This window comes from Carlito syrichta, unplaced genomic scaffold (assembly GCF_000164805.1).
Source record: "Carlito syrichta isolate Samal-C Ts95f unplaced genomic scaffold, Tarsius_syrichta-2.0.1 Scaffold269187, whole genome shotgun sequence".
Taxonomy (NCBI): domain Eukaryota; kingdom Metazoa; phylum Chordata; class Mammalia; order Primates; family Tarsiidae; genus Carlito; species Carlito syrichta.
The window spans coordinates 182351-207827 of record NW_007213283.1 but is presented as its reverse complement, the minus strand read 5'-3'; the positions used below and the strand labels follow the sequence as shown (position 1 = coordinate 207827).

At 40.9% G+C, this 25477-nt stretch overlaps 1 protein-coding gene across 1 annotated transcript in view; it reads left to right on the top strand.

Annotated features, from left to right (window-relative positions):
- Positions 1 to 234: 234 nt before the first annotated feature.
- Positions 235 to 25477, top strand: part of UTRN (utrophin) — a gene marked incomplete at its 3' end in the record, with an annotated part of 204537 nt that continues 179294 nt past the window's right edge. The window contains exons 1-2 of the mRNA XM_008052244.1: positions 235 to 461; positions 3979 to 4149. Coding sequence (XP_008050435.1) covers positions 4071 to 4149 — 79 coding nt within the window. The remainder of the gene's footprint in view (positions 462 to 3978; positions 4150 to 25477) is intronic.

The following is a 25477-nucleotide window of genomic DNA, read 5'->3' as shown; positions in this document are numbered from 1 at the left end:
TCTGCGCTGCCTTCTGGCGCCCCCAATCCTCACTCCCCCTGGGGCGAAAGGGTCGCGCGTCCGTGCATCGCACGGTGCAGGGCGCTGGGCCAGGGATCTCCGAGAGGGGACGTGGCCTCCTAGGACAGCCTGTCACACACACCCGGGCCCGGGAGGGCGGGGCCCCGGCGGTGTCCGCCAGGGGAGGGTGGGCAGATCGTGGCTGTGTGGTCGGCGGGCCGGGGAGCGCTTCCCAGCCGGCCGCCAGACTGGGAACGTGCTAGACCTCTAGGTGGCTGCTGCTCTCGAGGGTGGGGCTCCGGAGAGAGTGGCGCGATCACCAGCTCCCCGCCAGCGGCTCTGGAGAGGCTGAAGGGATCAGGGGCGAGGGGGTGGGGGTGGGGGCTCACGGGTGCGTAGTCCAGCGCAGTCTCCTCGTCTCGTTTTCCGGACTCTTGGCATCTCTTGCTGTAACTGACAAGGTAATTCATGCCCCCTTTTGGCCCGTGGTCCTAGGCTCTGGTTGCCCAAGGCCACTTACAAAACCAACAAAGCACCAATTGTAGGCTGTGCAACTTTTAGATGGCACGTTGTTAAAAGAGATTATTTCCCCTCAAGTCCCAGATTACGAAAGGGACTCGTTCCCAGGCCCCCCCAGGAGGAAGAGAAAACGTGCCCGACCGCCAAGAGCCGTGGGACTCGCACTTTCCTTTACAATGAACTGGAGAGCCCGGGTATAACTCCAAGTCCCGCTCTCTGGGGTGTCTTGGGGAGGGCCTCCTCAGGTCACTTAGGTCACCAGGGCCTCGCGGTCCAGTTCCCCATGCTGCGCTTGGGAGGGTCAGTGCACTGGTCGCCGCGGTCAGAGCGCACCGAGTTCGTGGGGAGGCCGGATTCCCCAGGTCGGAGCCGGCGCTCCGGGCCTTCGGGCACCGCGGCAGGAGCTGCCTCCAATCCTTTGTAATTTGCACCGGCCTCGAGAAGTCGCGCCGACCCCTCCGGGTTGGTTGCGAGTGGGCGTGGGGGAAGACAACCTGCGGGTGGCAGTGGGTCTGCCGAGAGCTGGAGGAATGCGAAGCTCGTGGGTCCTTCAGCCGCGAGGGCCAGGGTGGACGTGGAGCTGTTCCCCGCTCCTTTTACCGGCATTTATGGGACCGATGAGACAGCTTTTTAACTCTCCTTTGGGTGTTTTCCTAAAATTTATTGCCCCCGTAAACAGTATTAATCACAGTAGTATTAACCTTCCCTGGAGTGCTTCCGAGTGTGAATGGCAGTTCTTGGCACTCAGCGGTTTCTTTCACTGTGTTTCAAGCAGAGCAGCAAACTTGTCCCCTTGGCTTCCCTTCCCATTATCGCTAGCACCCCCAGGTTTGGGATTCCAGAGGAAATGAACGAGTGGTTTTTCGTCAATGACTTACACTGCATTTCCATCATAAAGCACATTGTTGAAGACTGTGTGTGTGTGTGTGTGTGTGTGTGTGTGTGTGTGTGTGTGTAATAACCAAAATCTTTAAAAATTAAAACACTAATTTTGACATTAAGGCCATGCCTGCCTTAGATTTATTGCCACACACCCTTGCCAGAGATGTTCTGAAGGAAGAGCTGGTGAACCTGGACTTGAGGGATTTGGTTTCGGTGGGGAACATCTGGTTCTGGCTAAACTTTACAGAACATCATATTAAGGAAAGGGAAATATAGGGTGGCGCTAACAATACCTTACAATTGTATAGGGCTTAAAGCTTCTGAAGCAATGCCCCATTCATTTATTCTTTTTTTATTTTTTATTTTTGAGTTGGAGTCCCACTCTGTCGCCCAGTGGCCTGCTCCCGGCCACTGCAGCCTCGACCTGCTGGGCTCCTGCGATCCCTCCGCCTCAGCCTTTGGAGTAGCTGGAATTACAGGCGCGTGCTACCATGCCTGGCTCATTTTTTAATTTATTGTAGAGATGAGGTCTTGCCAAGTTGCCCAGGCGGGTCTCGAACCCTCAGCCTCAGGCAATCCACTCACCTCAGCCTCCCAAAGCACGTGATTACAGGCCGAGCCACCGAGCCGGCCATTCATTTATTCTTAGTCTCTCATCTAGCTTTGCGGAGAAGATGGGATCTTCTCAATTTCATTGGTGTGGAAGTAGAAGGTGCCATTGAGATACATTTTTAGTGGTGAGAAGTTAATTCTATCTCCTGTCAACCAAAGTTGCTACAGCATTTGGGGATTTAGAAGGAGGTATCCTTTGCCTGATATCACTCAGACTGGAGTCTCCTGGCTATTAATGGCAACACATGAAATCAGAGGCTATCACTGTTTGAATGGTCTTCTGTTATTTTCCTTTCTCCTTGCCTTTCCCTTGTCCTCTAATCACTTTTTCCTGCTTATCTTTGCAGCATGAAGGGACTGAGAAAGTTTGAAAAAGTGTCTTGAGGGGTGTGGCAAGTAAAACATTGTAATGAAGCAGTATTACTGGTCATGTGCAAATGAAATAAAGTCCTGTGTAAACTGTTTAATTTTCTCTTTTATGGAGTGGGAATAAGCTTTGGGAAGCATTGAAGTGGAGCCCCTTGGATAAGACCAATGGTGAGGAAAACTGTTAGACTTATCTCTTCAAGGGAATTCACTCTAGTTTTTTTTTCTAGGAAAGGGACTTTTTCCTTGGGAAAACTTAATTTTCCATATTAATAAAATTTTATATACATTATTCTGGAAAAAGGTTTTGGTTCTTGAATATGATAAAATACACTTAAGAGTTGAGCCAATTTCTTGGTTATGTACCTGATCAAAGCAATTTAACCACATAATAACCTAGGAATTCTTAACAGTAGTAGAGCCATATAAAAAATGAAAAAAGTTTTTTATACTCTCCTAAAATCTGTCAGATTGATGATCCAATCCTGTATATCCTACTGACTCTTTGTCATCTCCACTTATATATCTCAGAGGCACCTGAAACTCAGCAAGTTCAAACCACATTCATTATTTCTTTCTCCCAACTGGCTATCCTCCAGTGTTCCCAGGTCACTGAATGACTCACCTCCCACTTAATTGCCCAAGCCAAAATTAGGAAGTCGTTTTGCATGTTAGTGTCCTGAACCTCTCATATCTGATTGGTTCCCAAGTCCTATTGGACTTTCTTTGATAGCTAAATATCCCACATATTCACCCATTTCTTTCCATCTACTCTTGTTTAGGCCACAGTCATTTCCTGCTTGTCATGTTACAATAGAATAGTACAATAATCATCCAGATGCCCTTTGACTAGTTTCTCTAGTAACCACAATATTTACTGCATCTCTTTCTTTCTCTGCATGTTTGTATACACATACACATACATATATGTTTGAACTGAAGTTGAAGATATTATCACACTTCACTGTTAAATTTGATCAAGTCACTTCCCTTCTTGAAGCCATCCACTGGTTCATCGTTGTTCTTTAGATAAAGACCAAAAGCTTTGACATGGTCTTCAAGGCCCTGTCCCTGGTCCTGCCTGCTATATCCCTTACCTAGTTCAACAGAATACCCTTGTCTCCTGGCTCTCTTCTCTCCAAAAACAGTGACCTGTGCTCAGCTCTTTGATTCCTCCATGATTCTTTCCGCCACCTTACGTGGGACATTCTTACCTTTTCTTTTTCCACTTCGCTTTTTGGCTAATTAAGTTTTTGTCATCCTTGAAGGCTTGGCTCAAATGTCACTTCTTCAAGAAAGCCTTCTCTAGTTGCCTAGGGCAGGTCGGATTCCTCTCTGTATGCTCTTATTACTTTATGCTTCTCCTTTGTACATTTGTAATCTATCAGTATTATAACGAAGTAATCCATTATATTATTAGTTGCTTAGTGTCTGTAAGCTCCATAATGACAGAGGCTATGTCTCTTGTTGATAGTAATATCCCCATTGCCTGGATGAATGCTTTATACAAAGTAGGCACTCAATAAGTATTTACTGAATGGTTAACTAAATAAAAAAATAAACTTTTTTTTGAGTCGGTAATTTCCCTTTTCTTTTTAGGTATTGGTCTCAAGCTGAATGATCGTAGGAAGTTGAAAGTCTTAAAGAGAGGACCTGGTACAGTTTTTGGATTACACCGAAACTCAGCCAAGATGGCCAAGTATGGAGAACATGAAGCCAGGCCCGACAGTGGGCAGAATGAATTCAGTGATATTATTAAGTCCAGATCTGGTAGGTAATGGAAGCTCAAGACAATTATGGATTTTTATGTATAAATTATTTAGAAGACAGGTTTCTTGGCTTGTTTATCATGGTTCTTGTGAGGCAAACTTCTTTTGAGAGACTTAATTCTGACAAATGACTATCATTTTGTAAAAGGTAATATAATGTTTCTGAGTGTCCTATCTTACTTTCTCAACCCAATTTTGTCTCATTGTATGTTGACTTACATTGCTTAGTGAAACTGCTACGTGTAGCTAAATGTTGTTTATTTATAAGACTATACCATGAAAATACAAAAATACTAGCCAGGTGTGGTGGTGTGTACCTGTAGTTCCAGCTACTTGGATGGCTGAGGTGGGAGCGTCGCCTGAGCCCAGCAGGTTGAGGCTGTAGAGGATATGAGCATGCCACTGCACTCCAGCCTGGGTGACAGTGAGACTCCAACTCAAAAAAAAAAAAAAAAAAAAATGAGGACAGAGACATCTGGACAGATAAAAGGAATACGCAAATAAAGCATTCCACATTAAAAAAAAATACAAAAATACATCTGAGCATCTTTCCCCTCTATTCTCTGAAAATTGAAGAGATTATATGCTTAAAGTAGGAAGTACTGTAGTTTCTGGCAGGAAGGATCTTCTCATGCTTGGATTCCATTACCATGTGTGCTCACCTCCATCCTTGTTGGTGAGCATTGCTAGGCTATCAGGTGTCCTACCTTGAAACTTCTTATGAATCTTCTCAAGGTAAAGTTTTCACGTAGGTAATCTAACAAACTACACTGGTAGATTAATGGTTTTCATATGAACATTTAAATTGGGGACTTCAGGGATACCACCCCCTCTTCCAATCTTTCTTATATAACTGGGTACTTTTTGACTCTGGCTGTACAAATGAATCAACTGGGGGTTTTCAAAAAATGCAGATGCATTGGCATCACTCCAGACCTATTGAATAAAAATGCCTGTATTTTAAAAAAGCTTCAAATATGATTCTGAGGCAGGCTCAAAGGGTAGATGTTTTTGAGCAGGCAGGGTCTTTCTGAACTTTGAAAATTACACAGAACTCCACCCTTGGTGCGAACACTATACTTAAGTAATTTTAAGAGTTACTTTAGGTATAAAAATATATCCAGTGTCACTTTAAAAACAAAAAAGGAACCCAAAGCCTCTTTTGCCATGTGAACCATCTTTATATTGCTAGGAGCTTATCTCTTATTATTATTTGAAACTGCAGAAATAGTCACTGAAAATAAGATCTAAATTAACTGTCTTAGAATACACATTTTTCTCCATCATACTAGTGTTTGTTGATTGGTAAAGATTTAAGTTATTATAGACTTGCCTTTAAATATGTAGCAACTATTGTGAAGTTTGAAGAATCTTCTGGAGGTGTAGAAGATATCCTAATATTCTAATCAGATATCCTATTTTAAAATATGTGTTGAGGATGTTCTGTTTCTCTAGAACTCTTTTTGTTCTAAATGTTTGAACACTATGAATGCTATATAAATATAAAGGATTATTAATATCTTCTTAGGGGCACAGAGTATATATTCAGACATATGTAAATATAACAGAGAGAAAAACAGAAGAGAGACCATTTAAATTCTCCATACTTGTCATGTTTTATAAATTGTGAGGTGGTATATTATTAAGTAGTTTTCCGAGTCAACCTCTATTAAAGCAAGACCTTTCATATTTATAACTTGTACTTTAGCTATGTCCATAAAAAAGCTAATTATGTAAGTTCAAAAATACTGTGTATATATGATGAGCACATAAACTTACAAACTATTCTTTATATTTAAAATTATCATTTAAAAAGGCTGACAGATCTCATATACTGCTGGGAAACAGTTTGGCAAAAATAATAACATTTTTTTTTATTTAAAAAAAATTTTATTTTAAAGATGTGGGAAATTAAAAGTTAAAAAAAGATGCAGGGTACAATTCAGGGTTAGGTATGCCAATGTTCATTATGCAGGTACCTTTGTTGACGAGGTGTGCCCCACCTCCCCTGGCAGTTTCCCACTACTGCCAATCCTTTTCTCATAGTATTGCGATAATTGTTCAAGCTCCACTTATGAATGAGAACATGTGATACTCAGTTCTTTGTTTCTGTGATAGATCACTTAGTATTATAGACTCTAAGTCCATCCAAGTTGCTGTGAAGTTCATAATTTTGTCCTTTGTGACTGCGTAATACTCCATCAGGTATATGTACCGCATTTTTTTTTTTTTTATCCAGTCCTCCTTCAGTGGGCAGCATGTTTGGTTCCATGTTTTTGCTATTGTGAGCAATGCTGCAATAAACATGCGTGTGCAGGTATCTTTTTTATAGAGTGATCCGAGTTCCTCCACGTATATTCCCAGTAGGGAGATTGCGGGGTCGTATGGAAGGTCGATTTTTAGATCTTTTAGGAATCGCCAAACTGTTTTCCATGGAGGTTGTACTAGTTGCATGTTTTTAACACATGAATATTAATTAGCCAAGTAATTCTATTTCTAGAGTTTCTCCCTAAGCAGTATATGAAAATGTACATTCAAGAAGTTGGGCCAGGTACAGTGGCTCACACCTGTAATCTGAGCACTTTGGGAGGCCAAGGTAGGAAGATCACTTGAGTACAGGAGTTCAAGACCAGCCTGGGCAGTGTAGCAAGATCTCGTCTCTACAAAAGAAAAAAAAAAGTTGATTACAGCATCATTTATGATAGAAAAAAATGGAAACACTACAAAAATATAGTAATGGAGGTTGGTTAAGTCATTATTTTCCAAGGTATTTTGAAAGAATCACAAGTGTAGGACTGTTAATATGCAATTCACAAAAGCAACTTTAGGAAATAGTGGTTTAAACCTACTATGTTTCTTTACTGTAGTACATTTGAATAGATCATTTAGAATTTAATTAAATTAGGGTATATTCATAAATGGGAAGATTAAGCATTTATAAAAAAAAATATGGATGTGTGTGTGTGTGTGTGTGTATAAATACACATCCACCCACACAGAAATATGTTTTTTTTTATTATTTGATAAACATTTTTTAGAGCTGCTCAGGTTGGAGTGCAGTGGCATGATCATAGCTCACTGTAATTTCAGACTCCTGGGCTCAAGTAGGTGGGATGACAGGCAAGTGCCACTATGTCTGACTGATTTTTTGTGGAGACAGGGTCTCGCTATGTTGTCCAGGCTGGTCTTTAACTTCTGGCTTCAAACAGTCCTTTCACCTTGACTGCCCAAGGTGCTGGGATTACAGGTATGAGCCATCATGCCTCCCCTAGAATTATGTTCTTGATATAGTTAGTAAAAAAATATGTGTTATATGAAGTTTTTTTGGTGAAAAATATGTCTTAAAAATTAGTAGCCAGGCTCGATGGCTCAGCCTGTAATCCCAGCGCTTTGGGAGGCTGAGATGAGTGGATTGCCTGAGCCCCTTGGGTTCGAGACCTGCCCAGGCAACTTGGCGAGACCTCTAATCTACAATAAATCAAAAATTAGCCGGTGTGGTAGGGTGCACCTGTATTTCCAGCTACTTGGAAGGTTGAGGCAGAAGGATTGGCGGAGCCCAGCAGGTCGAGGCTGCAGTGACTGGGAGCGTGCCATTGCACTCCAGTCTGGGCAACAGAGTGAGACTCCAACTCAAAAAAAAAAAAAAAAAATTAGTAAAGTATACACTAAAATGTTAACAGTGGTTGTTTTGGCATTTTGAGATTATTATTTTTCTCTTTTCTTCCAAATGTATTTTCTAAAGCTCTTCAATAAATTTGTATTACTAAGTTTTTATATTTTTAAAGACTATCAAATTTCTTAGAGTGTTTTAATACCAAGGATATGACTATTGCTTTTTTTTTTTTTGGTGGCATCTACTTCAAAACACATTGAAAAATTAGCTGTTGCATAGCTGAGATAGAAATCACATTCTTTTGGCTGGATTATGTTGCAAAAGTCGGTAGATAAATTTGGATATGAATGGGCCTATTAGTTTCCATCTGGCTTTCTGGAAGATACTTTTTTGCTTTTTTTTAAAGGTAAATTCTTAGTATACAGTTGTCGTATCCCATGGTACTTCAAAATTTACCTATTCCAAGGGATTTTTAGTTTAGATTAAATATACGAATTATCTATATAATATATATATATTTAAAGATCTTCCTTCTACATTCTCTATACTGAATTTGTTGCTTTTTCATTTTTAAAAACTTTGATTCTACCCTGATCCTCTAGGTTTCTTTTTTGTTGGGGGATTAGATGGGAGTAGGGGAATGGAGATTGAGGGAAGAAAACTCATGTTGGGAGGATGCTGATAAATTTAATATCTTGGTTTATGAAGATTCTTCATTTTCTTCTCCAAATCCTTGAATTTTGTCAGTCTAAAAGCCTGGCATAATAAAAAGATATGCGTTTGATGTTAAATTATTGGGATTGTTTATATTGCTTCATTCAGTATTACTTTGCTTCATGCTGTGTGTGAGCTTTTATATGTTGTATTTTTAAAAGCCATTTCCACTATCTAAGCAGAAATACAAAATTATCAAGGGTGGGTAATAAAGTAGTTTTATGAATATAAAAGCCATACATCTGTTTATAGTTGTAGTACATTTGCCTTGGATTTGAATATGTTTTAGAAAGGAACTTGAAAGAGTGTGATCTTTAATGATCAAGGCTTTGTGGTTGAGTAGGAGACTTTTCCTCCTCTTAAAGGCACGTATATCAAGTTCATCATCAATGACAGTCATAATTCGTAGGCTTCATAAAGCTCAACAAGTTAATAAATATATTGAAACAGTAGACCAAGAAATAGTAATTTTAAAAAAGTAAATTATATGGCCAATAGAGGATTGACTCAGAAACTTTTATTTGGAACATTTTAAACATGAAATAACAAAATAGTTTGAAATACTTACTAAATAAAAAAAATCCTCACTGCTATTTCATTTAAAAACTAACATACTTTAGACCTAGTAGCATATAATGCCATCCTTTTCTGTTATTTTCATTACTTGTTGCGGTGGGTTTTAGTCCAGAGCCCTCTAGAAAGAGTAGGCCTCGACTAGGCTCCGTGGCTCAGCCTATAATTCCAGCACTTTTGGAGGCCGAGGCGAGTGGATTGCCTGAGCCGGCGGGTTCGAGACCAGCCCAGCCAACTTGGTGAGACCTCATCTCTATAATAAATCAAAAATTAACTGGGTGTGGTAGTATGCACCTGTAGTTCTGGCTACTTGGAAGGCTGAAGTGGAAGGATCGCTGGAGCCCAGCAGGTTGAGGCTGGGGTGGCCCTGAGCTTTCCACTGCACTCCAGCCTGGGTAACGGAGTGAGATTCCAACTCAAAAAAAAAAAAAAAAAAGAAAGCAAGCGTAGACCTCAAGGCCAAGGGCAGTGTGTCAACTAGTTGCACATGGAGTTCTTGACAGTTTGAGGAATAGAATCACAGATTCTCAGATGGAAAGGAACTATTTATTGAATGAATTAGTCAAGTAAACTCCACATTGTATTAATTCATACCTTCTTTAAAAGACCTTGGGCAGGAAACTTGAGTGTAACAATTTTGTCATTTCTTACTTCACCTTTTCTCTTCTTTTTTTGGAGCAGTGAGGGGAAGTCAGAGTCTCACAATGTCGCCCAGGCTAGAGTGCAGTGACATGCTCATGGCCACCATAACCTCGACCTGCTGGGCTCAGGCAGTCCTTCTGCCTCAGCCTTCCAAGTAACTGGAACTACAGGTGCGTGCCACCACATCCAGCTAATTTTTTTTATTTACTGTAGAGATGAAGTCTCACCAAGTTGCCCAGGCTGGTCTCAAACTCCTGGACTCAGGCAATCTTCTTGCCTCCACCTCTCAAAGTGTTGGGATTTCAGGCATGAGCCACTGTACACGGAATCATTTTTTCTGCTTGTCTAATCCTAAGATCTGATTGTTGAAGGAAGCTTAGAGGCCATATAACCCAGGCATGCCTGTGACATGCTCACCCAACCTCTGTTTACACACCTCCAGTGATGGGATCTAACTGGTGGTGATAATTATGATAATTCTAGCAACTTATGTGTATTGACCATGTTCTGTAGGCAGATGTGGTGATATTGATTTAGTCCTCACAACCACAATTTTACTGATGACCAATGTAAGCCAGACAGAAGCAATTTGCTGCATTAGCCTTCTTTCTATTTCTCCAAAGGCCCAGTTGTGCCTGCTTCAGGGCCTTTGCACATCTCTCTTCCCCTCATCCTTGCCTGGCTGGTTCCTTTTTGTCATTTAGATGTAGGCTTAAATGTAACCTCCTCTGAGAGATCTTCCCTGCTGACTTTAGAAAGTAGCTTTCCTTGTCATTGTTCACTGCATCACTGTATTTAAGTTCCCTGTATTGTTTTTGTCACTAACTGGTACTTTTTCTTGTATTGTATGTTTGTTAATGTCTTCCCACCTAGCATTCAACCCCACAGGTGCAGGGATCAATGCATCCCTGGTACCAAGCCCAGTGCCTTGCTCATAATATGTGGGCAATAAACATTTATTTAGTTACAAAGGCAATAGAGCTTGGAGGTGACAGAGCTGGGATTAGAACTCAGGTGATCTGACTGCAGAAATGCTGCATTTACCTTCTCTGGAGTTTCCAGTCTCCTAATTTATAAGGCAGTTTATTTCATTATTGTTGGATGACATCTTTATTTTGTGCCTAATTCTTCCTCTTACAAATTTTGCACCATATTAATCGTGCTTATACAGCCCTTCTGTCTTTTCCTTCATAGTCACCACATTGGGACCCCGGGCTGTGAAGCAGAGCTCTGGGCCCCCAGAAGCCGTCATCACAGCCCTGGCTAGGAAGGGTTCGTTGTAAGAGACACAACCTACTGCTTCTGGGCCTGTCAAAGTCTTCTTTGATTTTTTGGCTCTGGTCTCTGTCATTCTCTGTTGAGAGTCAGCAAAGGGGAAAATACCAGAGGACAGGCAGTCCTTTGGGTGGAAGATAGAGAAATTGATAATGTGTTTCTGACGTGAATTCCCTTTTCTCTTTTTCTCTGACTGCTGCTCAAGGCTTTTAACTGGCTGAGGTTAAAAAAAGGTAGTGGATTTCAGATGCACTGACACTTGGCACAGTTTAGGTCCTGGTCTGATGCCCAGATAGGTATCTGTGGTATTGAAAGGGTTGATTGAAGAGTGTGGGGGAGGGAAGCAAAGAGAGGCCGGTGAAATAAAAATAAAACAAATTATTTAATATGGAATATTATACCTGGTTACATTTATAGCAAGCCTCCTGAAAATCTGCTATGTTTGCAATAAAGTTGCTTAACAAGATTAGGCTTTATGAAAATTCTGAGGAGGATTACCTTATTTGTTTATCTTTCTGAGGCCTTTTTAAAGGAAAGACAGTAGTTAAGTTGTATTTAGGGAGTCATTGGTCTATTTTTTTCTCTTACATTTAAAGCAATATCTGTGAGGGGATTTTTCTAAACAACTTAAGGGACTGTGAAAAATAGTTCATTTTTTGTTTCCCTAGAAGCTTTTTTTTTTTTTTTGGCTGGAATACCTGTGCTTTGAAGGAAGGTCTTTGAGCAGGTTTGTTTTTTTCCATGAGCCCTGGGGATTTGTGGTGATGGACAGTAACCCTGATGGAAATTCAGCTCTGGCAGAGGAGGGCAGCTATTCTTGTAATGCTTGTAAAAATATTCTCCATGTTGTTACCTCATTATGCTGAAGTAGTACAATCATAAGAAAGTTTTCTGTATTAATGTGATTCTCATGACCTGTTCCTGTGGTTGTGAGAGCTTTATAGGAGATCTATTCAGGACCGGAAAATGTGAATTGCTGAGAATGATTCTAAGCAAAGGAAGTGCATTAATTATATAGACAGAATGGAAAACTCAATTTTATTGAACCTTATCTGAACCCAGAAGTTTGAATTAGATGCTGATATGATGGTTTTCTGGGAACAAGGGAACACGCACGACCATTTGAGCCATTGTAAATATTAGTTAAACTTTAATCTAAAGCAACGGAGAGAGAGTATTCAGGTGGTTTCAGATTATTAGCTGGATTTTTTTCTCCCTCTCTTAAGCTGTGAGTGGAGGGATAGGCGTTTACTATGTTTTATTTTTATCTTTCTTTATGCCTTAACTGTTTAATAATAAATAGACTCCATTCAATATTTGAAATGTGAGTCAGTGTGAGTTTTTAATATACATTTACTCTTGAAATGATGACTTGTGGACTGAGAGATGGAAACCAGGCCTCAGCTGGGCTTGGTGGCTCAGCCTGTAATCCCGCGCCTTTGGGAGACTAAGGTGAGTGGATTGCCTCAGCCCGTGGGTTCGAGACCTGCCTGGGCAACGAGACCTCATCTCTACCATAAATAATTAAAAAAAAAAAAAAATCAGCTGGGCGTGGTAGCGCGTGCTGTAATTCCGGCTACTCGGAAGGCTGAGGCGGAAGGATTGCCGGAGCCCAGCAGGTCGAGGTTGCGGTGGCCGGGAGCGGCCACTGCATTCCAGTCTGGGCGACCAAGTGAGACTCCAACTCAAAAAAAAAAAAAAAAGAAAGAAAGAAACCAGGCCTCAGTCCTTTCACTTTTTCCTCCTCTGCCCCTGGATTTATACATGTCAACCCTGGGAGGTGGGTAAAGTTTCCAGTTTTCTGTGGCTCTTCAGTCTTTGCACTTGTGCCTTTGAACAATTAAAGGTGTATTTATATTCTGTGAGGCTTCTCCCTCAGAAACTCGCTCTTAGCTCCCTAGTTAATAAGGGAAATGTTTGTTTAGGCTCATCTGGCAACTGAGATTGAGGTTTAGGGTGGTACAACCTTAGCTCCCTTCAATTTTAAGAAATTTAGTTTCTTTTTTTTTGAGTTAGAGTCTCACTTGTCACTTAGGCTGGAGTGCAGTGGCACAATCACGGCTTACCACAGCCTCTATTTCCTGGGCTCAGGCGATCCTTTTGCCATAGCCTCCTGAGTAGCTAGGGCTATAGGCACTTGTCACTATGCCCAGCTAATTTAAAAATTTTTTTTGCAGAGACGAGATCTCACTATGCTTACTAGGCTGGTCTCAAACACCTGACCTCAAGCAATCTTCCCACTTCACCCTACCAAAGTGCTGGGATTATAAGGGTGAGCCACTATGCCTGGCCAACTCTTTTGAATTAAAACATCCTCATTGGAGGCTGAATTTTAAGCCTTTTTCACATCCTCCCTGCCTTTTTTTCTGCATGCGCATGCGCCCTCTCTCTCTCTCTCTCTCTCTCTCTCACAGGTATACATGTGTACATGCATAGAAAGAGCCACCAACCCTGGTGAGGGCTCGCTCAGCCTAGACATAGGTGCATACCATCACTCCTGGCTAATTTTTTATAGGGACTAGGTCTCACCGTATTGCCTAGGCTACTTCTGAACTCCTGGGCTCAAGCAGTTCTTCAGCCTCGGCCTTTTGTAATCCCAAAGTACTAGGATTACAGGCATGAACCACTTTGCTTGGTCAAAAAAATCAGTTTCTTAAAAAAAGTCAGTTTTGTCTTTCTCAGCAGTGAAGCTTAATGACACATAAAACAAGAGAATAACATTTTTTATGCAAATACTTTCAAATGAACTTTTTTTGATGGTGGATGGGTGACTATTATTATTTACATCTAGTTCAACAGTTTTAACATTTAATTATGTTACAAAATCTTTTTTTCAAGAGCAGGAAAAAAAAGCACATAAGGACATTTCTGATGTAGCAGAGAAATCCTATCAAAAATATGACTGTATCTCTAGAGTGGTACAATTTTCAAATGGACACATCTACCGTAATTTCAAAAGTATTATCTCTCTAGGTCTTTTTCTCTACTTTCATAGTCTAAGTATTTACACATTTCTTCAACTGCATTTTCTAATCAAGGTTTTGGTATACAATATTAATAGGAAGAAGATTTTGGGGGACAGGATGGTATTTTGAGGTTGATACTAATCAATTGGTTCTCTTGCCCCTCAAAGGCTACGTGTGAGTCTTGTTATTTAACATTCAGTGTTTATGTAGATGTATGCATTTGCTTTTTATCCCCGGAAATTAGGTTTTGAGCTTGTCACATATGGAGTTCTAACTCAGGCTAGATGTCAGAACCACCTTGCTGGATCCAGACTCAGTTATGTGAGGTGGAGTCCCTCATCTAGAGTTTTACCAGGTTCCATGGGTTATTCTCTTTAGTACCCTTGACTTATAGGCAAGGAAGGTAGGTTTAAGAGTCTTAGAACCAATGTGAAAGTGATCTGCATTTCAGAGGAGCAAAGAAAGCCACAGCCAAGTGTTTATTATGTCTACATATAAACACTTTCCCGCAAAGAATCTAAAAAGGTAATGGATTTCATGATATTGGGCATTTTTTCTTTTATGCTGTATTTCGAAGAGTTTGGGTTATACCCAGTGAAAGTAACATTGAGAAAAGTGGTTCAAGAGAGCGATGAAACTTGTTGATGCATTTCTTGTTGTGGCCCATTGAACCAGACGATCATACCAGAATATTAATGCTGACGTATTTCTTCATTGAGCTCCTTAGTTGTAGCCTCAGTGTATTTAACTTCTTCCTTCCAAGAGCCTAACACCACATCTTGAACTCTTTCCTTAGGTAATATATGAGCATAAAGTCCTTTGATCAATTCATTGTAAAATCTTATTGTGTGTATCTTCTAAGATATTATTTTCAGACAGATGTGTGTTTGAGTCATCGTGAGAAAACAAATCTTCACTTTCATCTCTATGCTGATTTTTTTTTACCTTCTTTAAGGTTAGAGAAATGTATTACATATGAACTTACCTCTCTGTTCTTAAAATTCCAAATAGGTGACATTTGGTGCTTATATTTAATATAACTGAGCTTACTTATGAAATAAAATGATTTACCTGCCATTCTTGTACAATGAGCAAATTTTAAAAGATGAATTATGAAGTTAAATGACTTATAGCCTACCACAGCATATTACCAATGGCTCTATGAAAGTGTTTCACAAGCCTTGGGATATCCTTCTCTTCAGTTAACCAAACCAAACCAGACCAAGTCAAACCAAACCAAGCCAAACAACAAACCCCAGATATTTTTACAGAGCTTTGACTGTTTGCAGACATGTCTTTGAGCTTTAATCTTTAACCTGTTTCAAGATATAGGAAGGGCTTTTCTTTTCTTCATTGATAAAATAACCTCCAGTGTGATTTGAAATTTGCAATTCTTTTTCATATGTCATTGTGTGGAATTTGAGATCACATCTCAGAATTTAATGGGAACTTTTCCTAAGCCAGTCTTAAGATTGAGGATCAGAAAGGGAACATCTTGGAAGGCCTGCATGGGATGGCAATCTGTATTGGAACAGACATTTTTGTGCAGAGGTTGGCCATGTTGAACTGTGGATAAGTTTGAATGAACCAGTTAGGAGGAAGCCTTTTCAGATTTATTTGAAACAAAGAAATCACAAAATAAATCCAGTAAAATCTATACCAAAACATATAGACTTGAAAACAAAATCTTGTTCTAAGTTGTACATAATCCATTTCTCAAAGTGAATTGTTGTATTGTCAGTTTGAAATTATATTGGCTTTTAAAATTTTAAATGCACATATTGACTCAGAGCTGGGAGAATGAATCTGATTCTTATTTGGTGTTGAAGGCTTCTGGCCTTACTCCAAAACCCAGCTTTTTAGGGGCTCATAAATAAAACTTGGTGTGTGTTCTAGTTTACTCTGTTACCCCACATAGTTCTTTTAGGTATTTAGAAAATACCATCCTGTGGAATGTCAAGATATTTATTTTTGTGTTTTTACTTGCAGTATTGATGGCCAGTCTCATAACATGTAACATATCAAAACCTTAATTATATATTAACTCCCATTTTAAGAGTGTCTGCATAGAAAAATCAGAGTTGATTTGGATTATTTTAACTTGCATGCATTTTTTCTTTTTTGAGTTGGAGTCTTACTCTGTCACCCAGACTGGAGTGCAGTGGCACAGTCCCGGCCACCACAGCCTTGACTTGCTGGGCCCTGGCTATCCTTCCGCCTCAACCTTCCAAGTAGCCGGAACTACAGGCATGTGCTACCACGCCTGGCTAATTTTTGATATATTGTAGAGATGAGATCTCACCACGTTGCCCAGGTGGGCCTCGAACCCGTGGGCTCAGGCAATCCACTCACCGTGGCCTCCCAAAGAGCTGGGATTACAGGCTGAACCACCGAGCCCAGCCCTGCATGTGCTTTTCCTGGATATGTAACCTGCCATGAGTTAGAAGAGTTGATGTCTGGAGAACACACATAAGCTTGCCCTCTGTCTCAGGGTGGCCTTGGGCATTTGGTGTAGGACAGATCTTATCCTGGGGGATTTGGCATCAAGACAGACTGTGTGCATATATGTTTAAAGGAGACACTTAGGAAGTCTAATGCTAGCCCACCTTGTTGGTAGCACTGCCCAACCCTGCCCTGTGCCTCTAAACCTCTGTTGAAGAGGCAGATGGCCCTAGGTGAGGACGGCTCTTGGTCCTTTTCTTACCTTTGTGATTTGGCTTATTTTGTTTTCTGTGTTTGGCTGCTCTCCTCCCCATGCCCCCAGTTCTGAAACTGCCATTCTTCGGATAGCAGCATAAATGCCACAAAGCCTTCTACTCTCTGGTCCCTCTGCCAGAATCAATCTTCCCCTCTTGTTCTCTTTTTATTCCTATTTTTGACTCTTCTGGCTTGTGAATGTGTATATGCTTTCTTCATCTGACTTTCTGATGCTGGCTTTTAGCTTGGTCTTCACACACACAGTAAGTGCTCAATAAAGGCTTCCTGTGTATTCTGTCATAGTTTTAAAAAATTAGATTTCTTTATGCCCGTACCTCATTCGATTCGCAGATGCTATTGTTTGGTCATTGTTGGAAGTTAGATTCACAGGTGAGCAAGACATAGGTCTCTTCTTAAGGTGTCCTCAGGCTAGATGGGAAGAAAGGCATCAGTAGGTTTCTACACAAATGAGGGTGCAGAAGAAACAATGAAGGAGGAAGGACAAACTCTTGCTTTGTGGGAATGGTAGGGCTGAGTAAGAGAGGGAGTAATGGGAGGGAAATTGGAAGTGTGTCTTGAAGCATACATAGCAGGCAGTCATGTGGAGGAGAAGAATGTTCCAGATCGGTGGAAAAAGAGCAAAGCACTATGAGTCTATGACTGATAGTTGAGTGTGGCTGGAGTAATAGGGATGATGGGAGAGTTTTGAAAGCTCTTTCAAAGTAGGATTTGATCTTACCCTGTAGGGAGCCACATCAGGACTTTAAGTGGGTTAATAACTGGCTCAGTACTACTTTTCAGAAAGATAACTTGGTTAGCAGTATGAATGATAAATTTAGAAGGGAGCAGAGTTGGGAGAGGCAGGGAGCAGGTAAGAGTTGTGAAAATAACTGAGGTTAGTGATTGTGGGGACTTGGACCAGAGAGCGGTACAGGTGGAGAGAATAAGGGAAAGGATTAGAAAGATGGTTAGCAGTTAGTAACAACATGTGTAAAATCTCAATGGAAACTTCACTTTTATGGGATTTGTTTTATGTTTTGCACTCGGTATATAGCTTTCCAAATCACATTGTAATTCAAGTTTTCAGACTTTCAGTCATTAGCTTTTCCTCTAGAATTAACTTGATTAATTTTTTTGCAACTTAGAGTTATTTCTACCTCTTAGTGAATTTGACTACTGTCCTTTTTCTCACATTGCCTCTTGGTCAGTTTATGTAGGGAAATTTAAATTGAATTAAGTTTCAATAGCATTTAAATCTTTTTCTATATATATGTTCTCAAAGAAAAGTCATGGTTTAGGAAAAAGTTGACTAAAATGAGAAAAAGGAGAAAGTTTATTCATGTTTATGTAGCATACTGTAATAGTTCTTTGAAAAATAGCAAAGATAGGTAATATTAATCACATCTTAAAGTGAGGATAAGTCTCAGAGAGTTAAAAGAAAATCTATTGGCCGGGTTCTGTGACTTAGGTAATTCTAGCACTTTGGAAGGCTGAGGTGGGAGAATTGTTTGAGCCAGGAGTTTGAGACCAGCTTGGGCAACATAGTGAGAGCCCATCTCTTAAAAAAAAAAAAAAGAAATCCTATATGCAAAAAGAGCCTGGAAAACTATTCCAGGGGAACCTTAATTGAAGTGTAGACTGTTTAATGTGATGCTGTGAAGATAATGTCATCCTATATTACTAATTTCAGCTTCAATAAATAGACAGGATAGAATAAATGCAAATTAAAAATAAATTAAGAGCAGATGTTGAGAAATACCTTTCATTTAAGGAATAATTAAGTGGTGGAAAGGCCATTGGAGTTCAGTCAATAAACCTAGGAGGCTCAGAAATCATAATTATTCAGGTAACAGATGCTTCTGTTAATACGATGCTCTGCTGTGGAGGTTTTGGGAATAGGAGAAAGAAGAGGCTGTTATTGTCATACTTTTTATAAGTTCCATATTTCAAATTATTATATTCGGTAGACTGACTAAATTCTAGTATGTAAGCCAGTATTTTAGAAATGGTGGTTTTCTTAACCTTCAAGAAAAAAACCCAAAAGGTCTCATTAGTAAACTCTTGCAAGCATTGTTGGGTTGTGTCTTGGTGACACTTAATATTTTGATTTGGCCATTAAAAGACTTTTGCATAGCATTTTGTTGCCTGGCTCCTATGATGTGTCAGGCATGTGTATTCACAAAGGGTGGATGGGACATAGTTCCAGTTGTTGAGTGTCTTTCACAGGGCAGTTGATTATACAGGATTTTAAGAAAACCGATGAAACAGTCAGTAGTACAGTTTTAAAGGTAAAACAGCATAGGCTGCTGTGTGTGACTCACGGGCAGGACACCTGATGTCTTCTAGGGCCTCAGGAAAGTCTTCATGGAAGAGTGGATGTCTAAGCTGAGATCTAAAAGACTGAGACCAAAGTAGAGAAAGGGTGGGGACATGGGACAGCTGGTAAGACAGAGGGAGTGGATGGCATATCAGTGGTTTGGAGGTGAGAACTGAGTTACTCAATATGGCTGACGTGCGATGCTAGAGAAGTAAGTTGAGACCACTTAATGAAGAGTGTTGTGAGCCAACGTCAGGAATTTGGATAGCAGCCTAAGGGTAATGGTGGACCTCTGAAAGAGCTAAACATTTTTTCAAAAAAATTATTTACTTACAATTTTTTAAAAACCCTAAAGTAGCCGGGCTCGGTGGCTCAGCCTGTAATCCCGCGCCTTTGGGAGGCTGAGGTTAATGGATTGCCTGAGCCTGCGGGTTCGAGAGACGGGCAGCAAGACCTCATCTCTACAATAAATCAAAACATCAGCCGGGCTTGGTAGCGCGCGCCTGTAATTCCGGCTACTTGGAAGGCTGAGGCAGAAGGATCGCTGGAGCCCAGCAGGTCGAGGCTGCGGTGGCTGGGAGCAGCCACTGCACTCCAGTCTGGGGGTCAGAGTGAGACTCCAACTCAAAAAAAAAAAAAACAAAACAACAACAACAACAAAAACCCTAAAGTATTCAATCTAAAGAAAGGTAGAAGAAATATATCAGATATGACTGTGACTTCATTTGAAATGTATCAGCTTTTAAAATTTTGACACATTTACACATTTGCTTTAGATAGTATTTTAAACAGCTAGTTGTGTCAGCATAGGTAAACCTTATTTTCTTTTTTTTTTTTGAGTTGGAGTCTCACTCTGTCACCCAGGCTAGAGTGCAGTGGCATGGTCCCGGCTTACCACATCCTCAACCTCCTGGTGATTCTTCTGCCTCAGCCTCCCAAGTAGCTGGGACTACGGGCATATGCCACCATGGCCTACTACTTTTTCATTTTCTGTAGAAATCAGACCTCACTATATTACCTAGGCTGGTCTCAAACTCCTAGGCTCAAGCAGTCCTCCCCTGTCAGCCTCCCAAAAATTCTGGGATTATAGGCATGAACCACTGCGCCTGGCCTTAAAAACAATTTTGTGTGCAAACAAAAATCAAGTTGCACAATGTATTGAATGTTGCCATATATAAAGTCCAAATACCTGCAGAAATTACTCTGTGACATTTATGGGCTCATAGATATTTATAGCAAAATGCAATGATTTTCTTAGACATTATAAACATAAAGTCAAAGATTGTGGATTTCTCTAGAGATAAGGGGAGAAGAGGGTCTTCAATTTTGTCTATTATATTTAATTCCTCAATTAAAATAGAAAGAGTATCTGAAATAAAAATGAAATAATGCTAATTTGTGAATACTGGTGATGATTGACAGTCTTAAGCCTTGGAATTAGAATTTGAGACAGAGATTTGTGTGCACTTGAGAACAGTTCCTAAAAAAAATGAGAGAAGAGGAATTGGGCTGAAGGAAAAGCTGAATTGTAGTTCAGTTACAATAGGGCCACCATCGAATAGGGAACTCTGGTCCTGGGATGGCCCTTCAGAGATTTCCCAGATTGAGACAGTGATGTAGCATCTTGGAACTCATGCCTTGATCAGTAGGCTTCAGGCTGACCCTAGGAAGGAGGTGAGGTAAAAGTTTGGGCAAGGAGCTACCTTCAGGCATTTCTTGGAGTGATGCGCAGCTAGCAGAGTTCTCAGCTGCTAACACTTTCAGCTGCTGGAGGAATGACTGTATGCTTTCCTGATTCTGAAAAACAGGTCTGTGTAGGGGACCATAGCCATTGTTCCTTCCACAATGGCTTTGCAGTTTTTGGAGAGAATGTTGTGTGCAATGTTGTGTCCACTATAATCAAGCACCCCGTATTGTTTTATTATTGTTTATTATGGTCTATTTGTATGCTTGGAACAATATAAGATATTTTTTTAAAACTTCCAATTTCTGTGAATAGTACTCCCCAAACTGCTCCCCCAACATACTCACACACGCCTCACACTCTGCATATGGCATATCATACCATAAACCCCAGCTATAATATCAGGGCACGCATTTCCTGTTTTGTTTTTTCTTTTCTTTATATTTTTGGCATCTGGAGATGCCGTCCTCTCTCCCACTCCTGGTTTTGGAAGGCCTTGCTGCCTCTGAAAGGTTTGGAATGGCACTCTAGCTGCCGTGTGGAGAATGGGTGACCTGGGTTGGAGTACTGGATAAGACAAGGTTGGGATCCTAGAGGACCACTGGGTGGCTGCCATAATTGGAGGGTAAGGGATATTGGAGGTCTAAACTAAGGTAGAAGTAGCTGGGAAGGAGGAATGGGGAGAGCCCGAATGTTTTAGGTAAGCGGTAGACCTGATAGGTCATGGTGGTATTCTTCAGGTGATGACTAGTGGGTGTGATGGAGAGGGAGAAGCCTGGTTTTGCTTTTAAGACTGGCAGGTGAAGCCTTTCTCTTAAGCTTTTGTCGGGAGAGTGGAGGATACGGGGATACTGAGTGAAATTCTAGATTGAGTTTGAGGTACCTGTGAGAAATCTGGGAAATATACATGTAGATTTCTCATATATGTTATCTCATATATACACGTGCATGTATGTATACATATGTATATATGTATGTATATACTATATATGTGTATATATATACATATGTATATGCATCTATGTGTATATATATATATATGCAGATATAAACACACATATATTTATGAGAATGATTTGGGCTAGGTTAGTTGAAAATTGGCAGCTAGGCATGGTGGCTCAAGCCTGTAATCCCAGCACTTTGGGAGGCCAAGGAGAGAGAATTGCCTGAGCTCAGGGGTTCAAGACCAGCCTGGGCAACTTGGTGAGACCTTGTCTCTACAATTAAAAAAAAAAAGCCGGGCGTGGTAGTGTCTGACTACAGTTCTACCTACTTAGAAGGCTGAGGCTGAAGGAAGGATCCCCTAAGCCCAGCAGTTTGAGGCTGTGGTGGCCATGAGGATGCCACTGCACTCAAGCTTGGGCAACAGAGTGAGATGCCGACTCAAAAAAAAAAAATTGAAAATTGGCAGCTGGAGTCTTTACTACTTTCCTCAGTTGTCATGCTTTTTTAATGATATTACTACAATTTCATAGAAGAACTGTGTTGCTGGGGCCTGGGCCTGGTGGCTTATGCCTGTAACCCCAGCACTTCGGAAGGCTGTGGTGGAAGGATCCCTTGATCTCAGGAGTTCCAGGTTGTAGTGAGCTGTGATCACACCACTGCACTCCAGCCTGGTGACAGAGCAAAACCCTGTCTCTTAAAAAAACTAAACAAAACTGTGTTGCATATTTTATTTCTCTTTGTATTTTCTAATTTTGGGTGGCAGTTGTTATGGTTTTGTTTAAACACAAATAAAATATGCACATGAGCTTTCTATTCATTTTATTGACTGTGCAGCCTGGCTTTGGGATGGGTGCCTCTGATTGCCAGCTGAGCTGTTCCTTTCACAATGGCTTTGCAGTTCTTGGAGACAATGCTGTGTGCAATCTTAGCACAGTGAGATTTGTTACACATCAGCAGAACTTCCAGCTCCTTGATGTGGACTAGGAACTTTGGAAAGCCACAGGGCGGCATGAGGTTTATTTTCTTCTTGCTCCCATAGCCAGTGTTGGGCATTAAGATCTGACCCTTGAATCTTCTATGAACCCTGTTGTCAGTACTTCTGGGTTTCCACCAGTTATGCTTAATTTTGACATACCGGTTTGGCTAGTGCTGGATAACTTTTTGGTCCTCTTTTTGATGATCTTGGTTTCACTAGGGGTCTGAGGGCAGCCATGATACCAAGTGGGAGGTGGTTGCCACCTTTGTAGGAAGTGCCGAGGAAGAGAACTATTTTCTGAAATTTTTGACTGACCCTAGAATGAACATCTGTAGGGAAGAATTTGAAAAAAGATAGGCCGGACTTGGTGGCTCAGTCTGTAATCCCAGCTTTTTGGGATACCAAGGCGAGTGGATTGCCTGTGCCTGCGAGTTTGAGACCAGCCCAGGCAACTTGGGGAGCCCTCACCTCTACAATAAATAAAAAAATTAGCCAGGCATGGTAGCGTGCACCTGGAGTACTTGCTACTTGGAAGGCTGAGGCAGAAGGATCTCTGGAGCCCAGCAGGTTGATGCTGGGGTGGCTGTGAGCATGCCACTGCACTCCAGCCTGGGAGATGGAGTGAGACTCCAACTCAAGGAAAAAAAAAAGAAAGAAAAAAAGATAGGTGAGAGCAATGTAAGATAAGGAATTAAGAAGTGGTTTCTTATTTTTAGTATTTTTAGGAGATATTGGTAGTTGACCCCTTATTTGCTGACCATATTTCTCTCCCAGGGGCATAGGAAACTGACTTGCAGATACTATTCTGGCTAACTTGATTGGGAGTTTGGGGAGGGAGAGGAGAGGTTATCAATAAATGTTTGCAATGTGTACAAAATTTTATACCTTTTTGTTTCTGCATATTTTCTGGGAAAAAGTGTTCACAGTTTTCAATATTCTCAAGGGAAACCTGTGACCTACCCAAAAGTTAAGTCTTAGGAGAAGAGTGACATATTATTAGGATTGTTTCTTCATGGTGTTTTTATCTTTTCTGATGGAAATTAAATTGATAGTCCAACACTCTGGCATGAGTTTAGGGTCTCCTACTATTGCTGTAACTCAAATTTCTGGGCCTTATTTTGTCTCTGCTGTCTAGGAGCCGTTTAAACAAAAGACCCGATTGCTAGAATTAGGGCGAGAAGATATAAAGTTTGAAGGGCAAAATTTCTGATAATGTTTGACTCAGTTTTGCATAAAATGAATTTTTATTTGTTGATGAATCTTTCCCTTTTGTTGCTAAAAGTGGCAAACAATCAGACATAGATTACTAATTAACAGCCTGGTTCAGCTTTTTAAAAAATTAATGGAACTTATGCTTCATCAACCTCAGTGGAGTGAGTATCTCAGTGCTTTATTTTTTTCTGACATCAAAGGAGATTTCTTCATCAGAATATTGGTGTATTTGTCATGATTACTTTTTGTGTGGCTTATTTCCTCCCAGCCTTCTCCTACTACCAGAGTGTGAGGTGGCTGCTTGCTCCTCATTCCAGACTAGTTGCCTCAGCTCAGTCTCATGTCATTGGGTTGCATCACCACCTCAGCCTCACAGATGACAGATCGCTCTCTCCCTCCACCACTCACTGTCCTTTCCCAGTGATTTTCACTCATAGTTCACTATCACTCTCTAAAAGTTACTCTTGTTTTAGTAATTTCAGTGTAAACATAGACCATCCTTCCAACACTCTAGCCTCTTGATTTTTCCAGTTTCTCTTTCCCGTGAACCACTGTGGTGGTTATATCCTGGTGAGATAAGGTCATTGTTTATGACTGCAGCCCCTCTGTCATTTGAATTTTAAGTTTTCTGCTTTCTGCCCACCACGTCTTAGGCTTTCTGCTCACTCCTTCAGCAATCTCTGACTCCACTGGGCTCTTTAATCCATTGATGCTACTGCCATGACACTGTCACCTCTCTCTTTGTGTCCTCTCTTGGCGCTAGAGTCCACGGTCAATCACAATCACTCCTTTCCACATGCCTTCAACTCCCTTGCCTTTTGTGCTCCATCACAGTTGTGTCAAAACCCACCCCTGGTTATATCTAACTCTTCACCTGCTCTGCGCTAGCTCCCATGCAGAGGAACAGGTCTGGAGTAAAACGCCTAATCTTAATTTCTTGCCTCAATGTAATTTATGATCACAGGAAAGACTTCATGCCGCTTGTCAATAACTCTCCCTCTGTCCTAGATGGTTACTTCATATGAATTCTTCTGTCCTGAAACATTCACCCCTTTTTCCTCACCCTGACTCTCAACTGGAAGCCTACTATTGTCCTAAGAAAACTGAAGCAATCTAGAAACTCCAACCCCCCCAATTTTTAATGGGAACCTGTCCAAGGTCACCCCAACTATGTACATAGTACTGATGTCTTTCACTTATTTGAGGATATCTCCCTTTTCTCTTCTGTATTCCTATTTCCTCTTCAGTGGATCTCTTCCATCAGTGTATAAACATGCTATTTTTTTTTCTTCTTCTAGCAAATCTTCACTCTGATTTCACCTGTCTCTCTCGCTTGGTAGAATTCTCTTCTCCCCTTTACGAAAGAGCACATCAAGAATTTTATATGCCAACAATTGCAATTTCTCTCCTTCCATTCTCTCTTAAAGCCTCTCATCAAGCATAGCTTCTACCAGTCCACTGAAACTGCTCTTATCAAAGTTATTAGAGACCACCTTGTTGCTAAAGCCAGTGGTTGTTCTCAGTCTTCATCTTACTTGGTTTCTCAGTAGCATCAGCACTCTTGATCACTCCCTCTTCCATGACACTTTCTTTCTTTCTTTTTTTTTTTCTGAGTTGGAGTCTCACTCTGTCGCCCAGACTAGAGTGCAGTGGCATACTCCCGGCCACCGCAGCCTCGACCTGCTGGGCTCCGGCGATCCTTCCGCCTCAGCCTT